At 39.9% G+C, this 17,413-nt stretch overlaps 2 protein-coding genes across 2 annotated transcripts in view; both read left to right on the top strand.

The window, feature by feature from the left end:
- Positions 1-305: 305 nt before the first annotated feature.
- The window catches only part of LOC122450272 (zinc finger protein 215-like), a 31,423-nt gene continuing 14,315 nt past the window's right edge, over positions 306-17,413 (top strand). The window contains exons 1-2 of the mRNA XM_043482522.1: positions 306-379; positions 8,613-9,167. Coding sequence (XP_043338457.1) covers positions 8,771-9,167 — 397 coding nt within the window. The 5' untranslated portion in view covers positions 306-379; positions 8,613-8,770. The remainder of the gene's footprint in view (positions 380-8,612; positions 9,168-17,413) is intronic.
- ZNF215 (zinc finger protein 215) overlaps positions 351-17,413 on the top strand; it is a 54,772-nt gene continuing 37,709 nt past the window's right edge. Inside the window, exon 1 of the mRNA XM_043482518.1 lies at positions 351-586. The gene's annotated coding sequence lies outside the window, so the exon portion shown is untranslated. The remainder of the gene's footprint in view (positions 587-17,413) is intronic.

Genomic DNA, 17,413 nt, shown 5'->3' with positions numbered 1-17,413 from the left:
AATTAAATCTTACCCCTTCTCATATCTTGAGTATATACAAATTCCTGTCTACTTTTTGACTCCGGGAGAAAGGGGAGATGGGTAGGTGGGGCAGTGAAAATGTGTAAGAAAGATTTCGGCCAGTTTTAGATGTAGATGGAGGAAGCCACAGAAGTTTGACAAGAAGTTTTCCTACCTACCCTATGGGTGGTCCTCGGTTCTAGCCATTAGAGTTGGGCTCAAGCCTACAAAGTGGGAGGGGCCTGGGAAGGGGGCGGGTCTGGTAGAGGCCCCACCCCCTGGTCAACTGTACAAACTTGGGCCGCGGGTGCTGCTGGGGGCTCCCGCCAAGCCTGGTGAGCCTGCGCAGGTGTGTCGGCCTGCTCCTGGAGTTTAAGAGGTACGGAACCGGCGCCGGCGAGTAAGGGTCAAGTGTGACCCACGGTACTTCAGTTTTGGAGTGATTACCGACGCAAGCTCCCTTCCCCTACCGGGCCGGCGACTTGTGCGGCTCCTCTGAACTGGCTCCTGGGTGTGACTGAACTCAGCCCTGGCTGGGAGCGGTACTTGCAGGCATCACGCGGCTCAGCGGGCAGTGAGGAGGCGGGTGAGTGGAATTGGGAATCCGGCTAGAGGGCATCCACGCGGAGCGCACGGGCCTCCTCGGCTTGTTTGCAGTTGCCGGGATTCCAGCTCTGCGCTCTGCAGTTTCTGCTGGAGGCGCTGGAGGAGGGCGCGACCTGACAAGGGTGGAGGCCTGGGCTGTGGAAGGAAGTCAGCGCATGGGAGAGGAGAAGTAAGCAGGGCATGGGTGGGAAACCGCAAGGCTAGGTTCCACGTCCAGATCCCCTGTCTCCCCTTCAATGATGCGATGCGGGCGGTCTCCAGGCGCTTACCCTGGTAAATATATCTTGCCCAGCTTGATTTTGGAGTGACTCGTGGATTCCAGATCAAGTGTGATTGGATCGATTAACTGGAAAAGAAAATGGGGAAAAATTCATTCCAACTTGCCTTGCTTTCTCAGTCATTCCTGGACACGCGCTAAAAGTAACTTAGTAATTTTATATTTAGTAGTAAATATAATGAGTAATTTATTAATTTCTAATCTATAAATCCGTATTTTTTGTTGATTTTTCTCACTTTGAGTTGACTGTGTAATTCGTCTCATTCCTGTTTGTTTATATATGTAAGGCTTCGCCATTGCCTAACAGTAGAACTGGAGCTGGGCTATGTAGATTCTGTGCAGTGTTTGAAGTGTTTTTAATTTGAGTTGTGTTTTAGAAGCAAAAGTTAAATTTCAAAGTAGTTGAGACTGTTTTTTCTATTTCTACTTGGTGTTAAGATCTAGTCTTCATTCTGGTAATAAACGTGGTTTGTACAACTTTTGTTTACTTTTTGTTTATTGAAGAAGTTTTTGGTACCTTAATAAAGTAGTGGCTTTTGTAAGCATTCTCTTTATTCAGATGCTTATTGAGACACTGCTTTATGCTCCTTTTTACAAGCTAATCTCGGAGGTGAAAGAGTCTCCTTACCTGAAGGTGAAAGATTCTCCTTACCTCGGGGTATTGCTCGCCTATGACGAATTCGATTAAAAACAACCCTTCTTACAGATACTACCTATTCCCCGTAATTAGCGTCTGTTCCAGTTCCTTGATGCTGTAAAATCATTTGAACTGGTGTCAGCTGGCTATTTAATCTAACTCTCCAAATTCCTGTCACCTGCGCCTTACTGGGAGAAGGCAATGGCACCCCACTCCAGTACTCTTGCCTGGAGAATCCCATGGACGGAGGAGCCTGGTAGGCTGCAGTCCATGGGGTCGCTGAGTCGGACACGACTGGGCGACTTCACTTTCACTTTTCACTTTCATGCATTGGAGAAGGAAATGGCACCCCACTCCAGTACTCTTGCCTGGAGAATCCCAGGGACGGCAGAGTCCTGTGGGCTGCCCTCTATGGGATCGCACAGAGTCGGACACGACTGAAGCGACTTAGCAGCAGCAGCGCCTTACTGAGCCCGTCCTTCAGAGGTCCTGGCTTAGCGCCTTAACTCCTCATCCTGAGCTACACCATCGTCCTTAAAGGTGTCTGTTTAGTACTTTAGAGTTTAAACTTCAACAGTTCTTGACTCCATTGCTTGAGTCCATTGCTCCTCCCTTAAACAGACCGCTTAAGCTCTTCGCAGTCACATCGGTACCTTGGTCCTTTTATCATCCAGACTGTTCCTCCTTTGAAATCTTTAAGAGCCAGCATGTCATCCTGAACATCTCTAACCTGGCCTCATAGCTCTATAATAATTTATACTGAGTAATTTATTAATTTTTAATCTATAAATCCCTAGTGTATTTTGATGCTTTTTCTCTCTTTGAGTTGAATGTGTAGTTCATCTCATTCTTGTTTAATTATATATGTAAAGCTTCACTATTTCCTAACAGTAGAACTTGAGCTGTGCTATATAGATTTTGAAATGCAGTGTTTGAAGTGTTTTTAATTTGAGTTGTGTTTTAGAAGCAAAAGTTAAATTTCAAAATAGTTGAGATTGTTTTTTCTATTTCTACATGGTGTTAAGAGCCAGTTTTCATTCTGATAATAAATGTAGTTTGTACAACTTTTGTTTACCTTTTGTTTATTGAAGAGTTTTGGTACCTTAATAAGTAGCAGCTTTTTTAAGCATTCTCATGAGTGCTTGAATAGAAATTACATTCTATCTGGTTTTGTATATCAAAGTAAGCATATTCATGTCCACTGTGCTGTTAATTTTAGTTTACTTTATTTGGTAAGGACTGAAAAAAGTCGTCTTAGTCTCCTGTTTATATTGTGCTATTATTGATCACATCTCTTGTTTTCTGAAAGTTTTGCTCTAAATATATTTCACTTATGTGATCTGATACAGAGAGTAGTAGTCAAAATGTCATCAGTTGTGCCTTCAATCATTTAAAAGTTTCCTCCTTGTCTAATGTCATTCATTTGTGCTTTCAATTCAATGTATATCTTAATTCAGTTTATCCCTGCTTATTTTATTGTTTACATTTGCTTGTTATTTTTTTTAATCATCCCTTTAAGCTTTGGAGTTCTTTTGGATGTCTCTTGAGTTTTTATGTAATTGAGTTAAATTGTTACTCAGTGCATTTATCATTACAATGGATATTCTTGTTTGTTAAATCTACTTTTTTTTTTTTTTTAATGCTCCCTTGGTTTTTGTTTTTAACATGTGATCTGTGAACTTTTTCTTCTTTTTTCTCCTTGTATATTATTAATTCTTAAAGTATCTGGGCCCATAGTTCATTCTTCTGCTGAAACTCAGTGAGTGATACCTCTTTAGCACTTGAAACTTCTTTTTTTTTTTTTTTTTAATAAACCCATACATTCCTAAAGTTTGGAGAAGGTTTGTGTTGGATCTCAGAATCTTTCCTCAGTTGATCCACTTTGCCTTGTGTCCCCATTAAATGGGGATCTTAATGAGTATATAAATGGTTTCAAATATTTCTACAAGACAGTGAAAATATGGTTTAAAGAAACAATTTAGCAAAGGCCACCACTTAGAATACGCTAGGAGGTGACCACAGTGAAGGTGGAAACCCATCTGCCTCTGTGACTCTTAAGCTGCTTCAATGGAGCAGACAAGCCAAGTCAAATAGAAAATAGGGATTGAGTGAAGGGTTACATGTGAAACATCTATTCCAGTTATCTCCCCAAACTCCCAGCCCTCTTTCCACATGCATAGAGAAGCAGTTTAGCTCCAGCACCTTCCTCCCACAAAAGGTTCTTTCCTAAATAAACTGAATAAACCATCTGAGGAAAATGAAGACTTTTAGCTTTGGTGTTGACATTTTTTTATAGTAAAACCTTTTCACTCTGTTGTGTAGGGAGCCCATAGCTTGACAGCCAGCTCCTCCTCTCACCCTAAATCTAAGCTTGCCGATGTGTATGTCTCACTGATATTCACATCAGTTCAGTTTTGTTCAGTTGCTCAGTAGTGTCTGACTCTTTGTAACCCCATGGACTGCCGCATGCCAGGCCTCGCTGTCCATCACCAACTCCCAGAGTTTACTCAAACTCATGTCCATTGAGTCAGTGATGCTATCCAACCATCTCATCCTCTGTCATCCCCTTCTCTTCCTGCCTTCAATCTTTCCCAGCATCAGGGTCTTTTCAAATGAGTCAGTTCTTTGCATCAGGTGGCCAAAGTATTCAGCTTCAACACCAGTCCTTCCAATGAATATTCAGGACTGATTTCCTTGAGGATTGACTGGTTGGATCTCCTTGCTGTCCAAGGGACTCTCAAGAGTCTTCTCCAACACCACAGTTCAAAAGCATCAATTCTTCGGCACTCAGCCTTCTTTTTAGTCCAACTCACATCCATACATGACTACTGGAAAAACCATAGCTTTGACTAGACAGACCTTTGTTGGCAAAGTAATGTCTCTGCTTTTTAATATGCTGTCTAGGTTGGTCATAACTTTTCTTCCAAGGAGCAAGCGTCTTTTAATTTCAAGGCTGCAGTCACCATCTGCAGTGATTTTGGAGCCCCCCCAAAAATAAAGTCTGTCATTGTTTCCCCATGTATTTGCCATGAAGTGATGGGACCAGATGCCATGATCTTAGGTTTCTGAATGTTGAGTTTTAAGCCAACTTTTTCACTCTCCTCTTTCACTTTCATCAAGAGGCTCTTTAGTTCTTCTTCACTTTCTGCCATAAGGGTGATGTCATCTGCATATCTGAGGTTATTGATATTTCTTGTGGCAATCTTGATTCCAGCTTGTGCTTCATCCAGCCCAGAGTTTCTCATGATATACTCTGCATTTAAGTTAAATAAGCAGGGTGACAAGATATTCACATAACTCTTGGTAAGTCTCCCATTCAGGGCAAATACCCATTAGGAAACCAGTCTACTGATACAGAAGAAGTAGAAATTCATATGACAATCTAGAATAATCAACCTAACACTTGATTCTTAAATATGAGCAGAAAACTGGGGAACACTCGATGTCTAAAAGCCACGATGATTAAAAACCTTGATCACAGAATCAAAAGGAATTTAGGAAACAGGAAAATCTTCAGAGAAATTTGAAATTATATTTTAACTGTACAGGCACAATGCTATCGGAAGAGAACCATCAGTAAGGAATAAATTTAAAGTTTATAAATTTATGAATTTAAATTTTATAAATTTAAAGTGACTAGTAGAAACATTTTTTGTTTCTTCATAAAAATAAATTCTTCAAAGTCAAGTGAAAGAAATCCCCCATAACTCAAAGAAAAAAACATAAAAGCTTTCATCAGTTTTCAAAAAAAAAAAAAAAAACATTTCTGTGGAGTAAATCTGGACATAGAAATTAAGGTAAGGTAGAAAATGGTTGGTTTTTTTCATAGAAGTTCTCATGTGCCATTTGATTGTTTTTCCTCTTGCCATGTGCATGGATCACTTTGATTTGTAATTTTTTTCCCTATGATTTTATTTTTTACCAGAAAATTTTTTTCTCCCTTCTCCTCCATATTTTGGGAGACACTTTTAGGCTTTTCTGTCATATCATTGGTTCAATGAAGTGTTACTTCTGCTTTCTACTGCTTCCAACCAAGATTTTAAGTCTGCTAATCTACTTTGATACTTACTTTTACCTCATTCCTGTTTTACCAACAGGATTTTTAATTCTCTTTGGTTACAATACATCCCTTTGAATCTGTAGACATCAGGCAAGTGTCTTCTTAATTTTTTTAATAAAGATTGTGTTTTAGAACAATTTTACATTTACAGAAAAGTACAGTTTCCATATACCCAAACCATTTCCTCTATTAGTGACAAATTAGTATGGTACACCTATTTCAATTAATGAGATAATGAAATACTATTTAATTAATTATATTTCAATTAATGAAATAATATTAATACACTAACTGAAGCCCGTACTCTATTCATTTTTCTTTAGTTTTTACCTAATATCTTTTTTCCGATCCGTGGTCCCAGCCAGGATGCCATATTCTGTTTATTTGTTTTATATCCTTAAGCTTCTTGGCTATAACAGTTTCTCAAACTTGCCTTTAATGACCTTTACAATTTTGAGGAGTATAGGTCAGGTATTTTAAAGGAAGCCCGTTTTTAGAATTTGTGATTATTTTTCTCATGATTAGATTGGAGTTATGGGTTTAGAGAAGGAACATCACAGAGAGAAAAGTGCTATTTCCACCACATTGTCTCAAGGGAACATACTATCAATGTGACTTACCACTATTGATATTACCCTTCCATCATCACCTGGTTGAAGTAGCATTTGTGAGGTTTCTCCTGTATGTGTGTGTGTGTGTATGTGGGTGTGTGTTAGTTGCTCAGTCATGTCTGATTGTTTGCAACCCCGGAGACTATAGCCCACCAGGCTCCTCTGCCCATGGAATTCTCCAGGCAAGAATGGAGAGTGGAGTGGGTAGTGATTCCCTTTTCCAGGGGATTTTTCTGACCCAGGGATCGAACACAGGTCGCCTGCGTTGCAGGCAGATTCTTTACCGTCTGAGCCACCAGGGAAGCCCTTTCTCCACTATAAATGTACTTTTCTTCCTCTCCATAGTGTACTCATTTGGAAGGAAATCACTACAAAGAGCCCACACTCAATGGAGAGTTATGCTCTACCTCCTGAAGGGCTGAGTATATAAATATTTGGAATTCTTCTCATGGGAGATTTGTGTATTCTTCCACATTTATTGATTGATTTAGTCATGTATATCAGTGTGGCTTAAAGGTATTTATTTTATAGTTTGGGTTATAATCCAGTATTACTTCATTCAGTTGTTCATGCTGCTCCAGCTTTGACCATTGGGAGCTCTTTCACTTAGCTTCTGTGTGCCTTTGACACGCCCCAGTAAATGTGTTTTGTTTTGTTTCTGAGCATTTCTCTCCTTTCTGGCATTTTAAGATGTGCCATGCTCATCTTATATATTTCCTACCCCAGTCCTCAAATCATCCATTTGTCCATGGAACCCTGGTTCCTTTTATTGAAGAATGGTTTTAGAAACCAAGATCTGGGAGCTAGGTGTTCCTTCTATGCCTACTCTGATGGCAGAGCAAGGAAATATATGTGTGTATACTAACCCCTATATATTGATATATCTGTAAATATTTCTGTATGTAACCTTCTTTACCTGTATTAAGCGAAACAAGTTCATACTGATATCTCCAGCTCTAATTCGTTACCACATGGATCGTTTGGCCTCCTTCCCTCGGTTATCTGTAAACTCCCACTCAAACACTGAGAAACCTGGCTCTCAGAAACTGCACGCCATTTACTTATTATTCAGTTCCAGCACAAGTGTATATCAGTATCAGAATTGTTCATTTCTACCTTCATGGAAAATAACTATTAACTGGAGCATGTTTTCTTTTGCCTTTAGTCTTATGGATTCTGCTTATTTCCAAACTCCTTTTTTCTTTCCTGGAATGTCGTGTTCTAAGATGTTTCCTTGTCCTCTCTAGCATTCTGTATTTTTCCTTCTATCGCTCTCTCATTTCAAAGGCCTTCGTATATCCTTCCCCTACTTTGTTTATTAATCCTTACTTGACTGTTGATTGATCTATTCAGTTGGGCATTGCCAGTAAATGAGGTCAGGAAATACTTTTATGCATAAACTTTTGGCCAGATTGTAAGGTATACTTATAGGCAGACACATCTGTGTTGTGTATGATAATATATGATAATCTATTGAGAGCTTATTATCTGCCGAGAAGTGAGTTGAGTGTTCTTTTAATCCCTATAATTCAATCAGACAGATTTTGTTACATGCATTTACAGTTGAGAAAACTCAGACTTTGGCTAAATAATTTGCTCAAGTTCATACATGTAGTAACTAGTACAGTCTGGATTTAACCTCATGTCTACGACTCCAGAGTGTGTACTCTTAGCCACTATATATTGACTATATCAGGGTTTCTTAGCTTCAGAATTATTGACATTTGGGGCTGGATAGTTATTTTTTATAAGGGATTAATGTGCACTGCAGGGTGTTTAGCAGCTTCCCTGCTGTAGCCACTAGATGCCTGTAACAGCCCCACTTGTGACAACCAGAACTGTCTGCAGGCATTGCCAGATTTTCTGTGTTGGCAGAATTGCACCTGAGAACCACTGGCCTAGCGGCTTACAATAAACATGACTCCTGAATGGTAAATTGCATCTGGACTGGGAGAACTGTAAACCAGATGGAAAGTTGGATCTGAACTTCTCTGGCTGCAGTGACTCTTATAATCAGGCATGCTCTTTTGGGGAGCTCTGACAGCTTCACTTGTAGAGTTGTTAGATATTGGTCCTGTGGAAGGAACCTTTCAGTCAATATGCTTTCTGCCCAACCTACATGGGCCACATTGCTTGCACTTGAGCTATACTCTGTGAGAACTCCCAATGAAGAAGAATTCTAGTTCCTCAGTCCTCTGCTAGCAAGCTTTGTTTTCTGTCTAGTAGCCTTCTTAGTAGCTGCTGCCAAATATGACTTGTGGTAGACTTGTAAGTCTTGAATATTGGGTTGAGCCTAAGATCATCCTGTTGCACATTGCAGACTGGTTCATAGCAAATCCTAACAAATGAAAGCTTTTAATTATTATAGTCTGGGGATATACTTTTTGACCTAGATCTCATTTGTGTCTTTTTTTTTTTCAGTTTCTCAGTTACCTGAATATTGGCTGTGTGTCTGAAGCTCCTGGAACTTTTCTCACTGCATATAAACATTGTACACAAGTGCTTAGCCCCAGTCTGAGAATTATTGGAATCTTCTGGTAAGACAAATTTGAACTGCAGGGGGAGTCCTGTGGAGGAAGATGCATCCTTTGAGCAAGCTGATGACTATCTCAAAACCTCATAACCTGGCTCATGAACAAAGTGAGGTCCTGACAGCAAATACGTCTTGGCAGCAGGAAACCATCCCAGTCATGGAGACAAATGACTGTGAGGCCTCTCGTCAGAAATTCAGTCATTTCCAGTATTTGGAAGTGTCTGGGCCTCGTGAAGCCCTGAGCCAACTCTGGGAGCTCAGTCTTCAGTGGCTGAGACCAGAAATTCATACAAAGAAGCAGATTCTAGAGTTATTGGTGCTGGAGCAGTTCCTGATAATTCTCCCTGAAGAAGTCAGGACTTGGGTGAATTTACAACATCTGAAGAATAGCAAAGAAGTGGTGCGCCTCATACAGGATGTGATTGATATGCTTGAAGATGAAGGTGAGAATATAGAAAATTGGAGGTGGAATAGCTGATCCTCTCCCATATAAGGAAAAATTATCTTTAAATTTTTTATTTGTGTATAGTTGATGTACAATATTATATAAGTTGGAGGTTTATGATATGTTATTGTGTAGTCCCTAAGTTGTGTCTGACTCTTTGCAACCCTGTGGACTGCAGCATGCCAGGCTCCCCTGACCATTACTGTCTCCCTGAGTTTGCTCAAACTATGTGCATTGAGTTGATGATACCATCCAACCATCTCATTCTCTCTCACTCCCTTCTCTTCCTGCCCTCAATGTTTCCCAGCATCAGGGTCTTTTCCAGTGAGTCCACTTTTTGCATCAGGTGGCCAAAGTATTGGAGCTTCAACTTCAGTATCAGTCCTTCCAATATAGTGATTCACAAGTTTATAAGATTATACTCCATTTATAGTCATTATAAAATATTGGCTATATTCCTTCTATTGTATAATATATCATTGTAGCTTATTTTATATATAATAGTTTTTACCTATTAATTCTCTACCCCTTTATTGCCTCTCCCCTATTCCCTCTTCCCACTGGTAACCACTAGTTTGTGAGTCTGTTTCTCTTTTGTTATATTCAGTAGTTTGTTGTATTTTTTTTCCATTTATTTTTATTAGTTGGAGGCTAATTACTTTACAATATTGTAGTGGTTTTTGCCATACATTGACATGAATCAGCCATGGATTTACATGTATTCCCCATCCCGATCCGCCCTCCCACCTCCCTCCCCACCCCATCCCTCTCGGTCTTCCCAGTGCACCAGCCCCAAGTACTTGTCTCATGCATCCAACCTGGGCTGGTGATCTGTTTCACCATTGATAATATACATGTTTCGATGCTGTTCTCTGAAAACATCCCACCCTTGCCTTCTCCCACAGAGTCCAAAAGTCTGTTCTGTACATCTGTGTCTCTTTTTCTGGTTTGCATATAGGGTTATTGTTACCATCTTTCTAAATTCCATATATATGTGTTAGTATACTGTACTGATCTTTATCTTTCTGGCTTACTTTACTCTGTATAACAGGCTACAGTTTCATCCATCTCATTAGAACTGATTCAAATGAATTCTTTTTAATGGCTGAGTAATATTCCATGGTGTATATGTACCACAGCTTCCTTATCCATTCGTCTGCTGACGGGCATCTAGGTTGCTTCCATGTCCTGGCTATTATAAACAGTGCTGCGATGAACATTGGGGTGCACGTGTCTCTTTCAGATCTGGTTTCCTCGGTGTGTATGCCCAGAAGTGGGATTGCTGGGTCATATGGCAGTTCTATTTCCAGTTTTTTAAGACATCTCCACACTGTTCTCCACAGCAGCTGTACTAGTTTGCATTCCCACCAGCAGTGTAAGAGGGTTCCCTTTTCTCCACACCCTCTCCAGCATTTATTGCTTGTTGACTTTTGGATAGCAGCCATCCTGACTGGCGTGTAATGGTATCTCACTGTGGTTTTGATTTGCATTTCTCTGATAATGAGTGATGTTGAGCATCTTTTCATATGTTTGTTAGCCATCTATATGTCTTCTTTGGAGAAATGTCTTTAGTTTCTTGGCCCATTTTTTTAATGGGTCATTTATTTTTCTGGAATTGAGCTGCAGGAGTTGCTTGTATATTTTTGAGATTAATCCTTTGTCTGTTGCTTCATTAGCTATTATTTTATTCCATTCTGAGGGCTGTCTTTTCACCTTGCTTATAGTTTCCTTTGTTGTGCAAAGGCTTTTAAGTTTCATTAGGTCCCATTTGTTTATTTTTGCTTTTATTTCCAGTATTCTGGGAGGTGGGTCATAGAGGATCCTTCTGTGATTTATGTCAGAGAGTGTTTTGCCTATGTTCTCCTCTAGGAGTTTTATAGTTTCTGGTCTTACATTTAGATCTTTAATCCATTTTGTGTTTATTTTTGTGTATGGTGTTAGAAAGTGTTCTAGTTTCATTCTTTTACAAGTGGTTGACCAGTTTTCCCAGCACCACTTGTTAAAGAGGTTGTCTTTTTTCCATTGTATATCCTTGCCTCCTTTGTCAAAGATAAGGTGTCCATAGGTTCGTGGATTTATCTCTGGGCTTTCTATTCTGTTCCATTGATCTATATTTCTGTCTTTGTGCCAGTACCATACTGTCTTGATGACTGTGGCTTTGTAGTAGAGTCTGAAGTCAGGCAGGTTGATTCCTCCAGTTCCATTCTTCTTTCTCAAGATTACTTTGGCTATTCGAGGTTTTTTGTATTTCCATACAAATTGTGAAATTATTTGTTCTAGTTCTGTGAAAATACCGTTGGTAGCTTGATAGGGATTGCATTGAATCTATAGATTGCTTTGGGTAGAATAGCCATTTTGACAATATTGATTCTTCCAATCCATGAACACGGTATATTTCTCCATCTGTTTGTGTCCTCTTTGATTTCTTTCATCAGTGTTTTATAGTTTTCTATGTATAGGTTTTTTGTTTCTTTAGGTAGATATACTCCTAAGTATTTTATTCTTTTTGTTGCAATGGTGAATGGTATTGTTTCCTTAATTTCTCTTTCTGTTTTCTCATTGTTAGTGTATAGGAATGCAAGGGATTTCTGTGTGTTAATTTTATATCCTGCAACTTTACTATATTCATTGATTAGCTCTAGTGATTTTCTGGTAGAGTCTTTAGGGTTTTGTATGTAGAGGATCATGTCATCTGCAAACAGTGAGATTTTCACTTCTTTTCCTATCTGGTTTCCTTTTACTTCTTTTTCTGCTCTGACTGCTGTGGCCAACACTTCCAAAACTATGTTGAGTAGTAGTGGTGAGGGTGGGCACCCTGGTCTTGTTCCTGATTTTAGGGGAAATGCTTTCAACTTTTCACCATTGAGGGTGATGCTTGCTGTGGGTTTGTCATATATAGCTTTTGTTATGCTGAGGTATGTTCCTTCTATTCCTGCTTTCTGGAAAGTTTTAATCATAAATGGATGTTGAATTTTGTCAAAGGCTTTTCTGCATCTATTGAGATAATCATATGGTTTTTTATCTTTCAATTTGTTAATGTGGTTTATTACATTGATTGATTTGTGGATATTAAAGAATCCTTGCATTCCTGGGATAAAGCCCACTTGGTCATGATATATGATTTTTTTTAATATGTTGTTGGATTCTGTTTGCTAGAATTTTGTTAAGGATTTTTGCATCTATGTTCATCAGTGATATTGGCCTGTAGTTTTCTTTTTTTGTGGCATCTTTGTCTGGTTTTGGAATTAGGGTGATGGTGGCCTCATAGGATGAGTTTGGAAGTTTGCCTTCTTCTGCAATTTTGTGGAAGAGTTTGAGTAAGATAGGTGTTAGGTCCTCTCTAAATTTTTGGTAGAATTCAGCTGTGAAGCCATCTGGTCCGGGGATTTTGTTTGCTGGAAGATTTTTGATTACAGTTTTGATTTCCTTGCTTGTGATGGGTCTGTTAAGATCTTCTATTTCTTCCTGGTTTAGTTTTGGAAAGTTATACTTTTCTAAGAATTTGTCCATTTCATCCAAGTTGTCCATTTTATTGGCATAGAGCTGCTGGTAGTAGTCTCTTATGATCCTTTGTATTTCAGTGTTGTCTGTTGTGATCCCTCCATTTTCATTTCTAATTTTGTTAATTTGGTTCTTCTCCCTTTGTTTCTTAATGAGTCTTGCTAACGGTTTGTCAATTTTGTTTCTTTTTTCAAAACACCAGCTTTTAGCTTTGTTGATTTTTGCTATGGTATCTTTAGTTTCTTTTGTATTTATTTCTGCTCTAATTTTTAAGATTTCTTTCCTTCTACTAACCCTGGAGTTCTTCATTTCTTCCTTCTCTAGTTGCTTTAGGTGTAGAGTTAGGTTATTTATTTGACTTTTTTCTTGTTTCTTGAGGTAAGCCTGTAATGCTATGAACCTTCCCCTTAGCACTGCTTTTACAGTGTCCCATAGGTTTTGGGTTGTTGCCTTTTCATTTTCATTCATTTCTATGCATATTTTGATTTCTTCTATGATTTGTTGGTTATTCAGAAGCATGTTATTTAGCCTCCATATGTTTGAATTTTTAATAGTTTTTTTCCTGTAATTGAGATCTAATCTTACTGCACTGTGGTCAGAGAAGATGACTGGAATGATGTCAATTTTTTTGAATTTCCCAAGGCTAGATTTATGGCCCAGGATGTGATCTATTCTGGAGAAGGTTCCGTGTGCACTTGAGAAAAAGGTGAAATTGATTGTTTTGGGGTGAAATGTCCTATAGATATCAATTAGGTCTAGCTGGTCCATTGTGTCATTTAAAGTTTGTGTTTCCTTGTTAATTTTCTGTTTAGTTGATCTATCCATAGTTGTGAGTGGGGTATTAAAGTGTCCCACTTTTATTGTGTTACTGTTAATTTCTCCTTTCATACTCGTTAGCATTTGCCTTACATATTGCAGTGCTCATATGTTGGGTGCATATATATTTATAATTGTTATATCTTCTTCTTGGATTGATTCTTTGATCATTATGTAGTGTCCTTCTTTGTCTCTTTTCACAGCCTTTATTTTAGTCTATTTTATCTGATATGAGTATTGCGACTCCTACTTTCTTTTGGTCTCCGTTTGCGTGAAATATTTTTTTCCAGCCCTTCACTTTCAGTCTGTATGTGTCCCTTGTTTTGAGGTGGGTCTCTTGTAGACAACATATATAGGGGGTCTTGTTTTTGTACCCATTCAGCCAGTCTTTGTCTTTTGGTTGGGGCATTCAACCCATTTACATTTAAGGTAATTATTGATAGGTATGGTCCCGTTGCCATTTACTTTGTTGTTCTGGGTTCGTGTTTATACAACCTTTCTGTGTTTCCTGTCTAGAGAAGATCCTTTAGCATTTGTTGAAGAGCTGGTTTGGTGGTGCTGAATTCTCTCAGCTTTTGCTTGTCTGTAAAGCTTTTGAATTCTCCTTCATATCTGAATGAGATCCTTGCTGGGTACAGTAATCTAGGTTCTAGGTTTTTCTCTTTCATTACTTGAAGTATGTCCTGCCATTCCCTTCTGGCCTGAAGAGTTTCTATTGATATATTAACTGTTATCCTATTGGGAATCCCTTTGTGTGTTATTTGTTGTTTCTCCCTTGCTGCTTTTAATATTTGTTCTTTGTGTTTCATCTTTGTTAATTTGATTAATATGTGTCTTGGGGTGTTTCGCCTTGGGTTTATCCTGTTTGGGACTCTCAGGGTTTCTCGGACCTGTGTAACTATTTCCTTCCCCATTTTGGGGAAGTTTTCAGCTATTATCTCCTCGAGTATTTTCTCATGGCCTTTCTTTTTGTCTTCTTCTTCTGGGACTCCTATGATTCGAATGTTGCGGCGTTTCACATTGTCCCAGAGGTCCCTGAGGTTGTCCTCATTTCTTTTGATTCTTTTTTCTTGTTTCCTCTCTGCTTCATTTATTTCCACCATTTTATCTTCTACCTCACTTATCCTATCTTCTGTCTCCATTATTCTACTGTTGGTTCCCTCCAGAGTATTTTTGATCTCATTCATTGCATTATTCATTTTTAATTGACTCTTTTTTATTTCTTCTAGGTCCTTATTAAACATTTCTTGCATCTTCTCAATCTTTGTCTCCAGGCTATTTATCTGTAACTCCATTTTGTTTTCAAGATTTTGGATCATTTTTATTACCATTATTCTAAATTCTTTTTCAGGTAGATTCCCTATCTCCTCCTCTTTTGTTTGACTTGGTGGGCATTTTTCATGTTCCTTTACCTGCTGGGTATTTCTCTGCGTTTTCATCTGGCTTAGATTGCTGTGTCTGGAGTGGGCTTTCTGTATTCTGGTGGTCTGTGGTTCCTTTTTATTGTGGAGGTTTCACCCAGTGGGTGGGGTTGGACGATTGGCTTGTCAAGGTATCCTGGTTAGGGAAGCTGGCGTCGGTGTTCTGGTGCGCAGAACTGGATTTCTTCTCTCTGGAGTGCAATGGAGTGTCCAGTAGTGAGTTTTGAGATGGGTCTATGTGTTAGGTTTGACTTTGGGCAGCCTGTATGTTGACGCTCAGGGCTATGTTCCTGCGTTGTTGGAGAATTTGCATGGTATGTCTTGCTCTGGAACTTATTGGCTCTTGGGTGGTGGTTGGTTTCAGTGTAGGTATGGAGGCTTTTGGATGATCTCTTATTACTTAATATTCCCTGCAGTCAGGAGTTTTCTGGTGTTCTCAGGTTTTCGGCTTAAGTCTCCTGCCTCTGGATTTCAGTCTTATTCTTCCAGTAGCCTCAAGACTTCTCCAACTATACAGCACTAATAATAAAACTTCTAGGTTAATGGTGAAAAGATTCTCCACCGTGAAGGACACCCAGAGAGGTCCACAGAGTTACATGAAGAAGAGGAGAGGGAGGAGGGAGATAGAGATGAGCAGAAGGAGAAAAAGGGGGACTCAAGAGGAGAGAGAGAGATCTACGCAGTTCTCTGTTCCCTAAGTGTTCTCCGTAGCCCAGACACCCACAGAGATTCACAGAATTGGATTGGGAAGAGAAGGGGGAGGGAGGAAATAGAGGTGATCTGTGGGAGAAAACGGAGAGTCAAAAGTGGGAGAGAGTAATCAACACACTCCTGAGTGAAAATGGGTACTGAATATTGGATTCTTAAATGTCCAAAATTGATATCAAATACTGAAAAACAAAGATTAAAAATCTAGAGTAGAGGTTAGACTGTTAAAAATACAATATTAAAAACAAAAGCAAAAAATTTAAGAAATATATATGAAGTTCGGTTTAAAAATAGGGCCTCTTTTTTTTTTTTACAAGATTATAGTGAAGTGAAAAGGAAAATTAAGGAGTAATCGAGGACTTTAAAAGAAAATAAAAAAGAAAAAAATTTTAATTAAAAAAATAGTAAAAATATATGAAAATGAAAGTTAAGGAGTAATAGAGGAGTAACAGGGAATTTTAAAAGAAAATAAAAGAGAAAAAATAAAAAGAAAAGGAAAAAAAATTTTTTAATTAAAAAAAAAAAGTAAAAATATATCTAGGAATTTCTCTGGAGCTGTTGTGGTCAGTGTGGGTTCAGTTCAGTTTCAGATAGCTCCTTGTTCCAGCTCACACTTCTCGATATCTATAGGCCCCTTCCGGTATAGTCGGTGTTACCTACAGGGCTTTTAATCTCTTGCAGCGGTCACTTCTGAAGGGGTTCCGTTTGTTTATTTGGCTTCTGTTTGCTGGTCTCTTCAGTGTCTAATTTCCGCCCTGACACACCCGGGCAGAGGTGATCTCTTGTTTAGGTTCGCTTGTTCACTCCTTCTGCGGGGAGGGAGGGGCACTCCAGACAAATGTCAGCGGCGTGTGTAGGGAGCACTCCCAGTGTTCTGGCCACACTGGCTTTGCCCCCGCTAGTGGCGGGCATGTGTGCTTCCCCCATCTACACTGCTCAGGCTCCAGGCTGCTCTGTAGGGAGCGGGCCCTGCGTTTGCGTGCGGCTCCAGTTTTTCGGTACTCCACAAAAACGCCTACGTTTTGAGCAGGTCAGGCAGCCAGGACCTTGACGGGTGCACTCTCCCCGGGTGCGGTGTGCCTTATCCCCTCCAAGGTCCCTGCCTCAGCCGCGACCCTCCCAGCGGATGTCAACCATCCAGAATCTCAGGAAGTCTTTGGTTAGAAACTGGGAGCCTGTTTGACGTTTGGTAGGGAATGCCTTTTCTGGGGCCGAGTTTGCCCCTTTCCCCTCCCCCTGGCGGGGGATGGGATGGTCCGCTGCCGGCTAGCTCTTCTCTGGGATCACTCAGTTCTTTGTTCTGTGAAGAGGTGCAGTGTGTTCGGGCTGGTTAATTTTCTCTCTCTCTCTTGCTGTCCCACAGTGTAAGTTGCTATCTCACTGTTAGCTCCCTCCGAATGCCCTCAGGGCATTCAGGCCCGATCCTTACCCTAAGCAATGCCGCCCACTCCTCTCCATTCCGGCCCCACTTGCTGGTGGTGGATGCGGGCGTCTGGTGTATACTTTTCTAATGGGAGTTGCTTTTAGGCATGTAATATGTGGGTTTTATTTATTTTTCCTCCCAGGTAGGGTGCCCTCCGAGATTCGGAAACTTCCCCCAGACCCGCCAGTGAGACGGTTTCCTGGTGTTTGGAAACTTCCTCTATTACAACTCCCTTCCCGGGATGGGTCTCCGTCCCTAGCTCTTTTGTCTCTCTCTCTTTTTATCTTTTATATTTTGTCCTACCTCCTTTTGAAGATGATGGGCTGCTTTTCTGGGTGCCTGATGTCTTCTGCTAGCAGTCAGAAGTTGTTTTGT

This window comes from Cervus canadensis, chromosome 11 (assembly GCF_019320065.1).
Source record: "Cervus canadensis isolate Bull #8, Minnesota chromosome 11, ASM1932006v1, whole genome shotgun sequence".
Lineage (NCBI taxonomy): Eukaryota > Metazoa > Chordata > Mammalia > Artiodactyla > Cervidae > Cervus > Cervus canadensis.
This window is presented reverse-complemented; position numbering and strand designations above follow the sequence as displayed.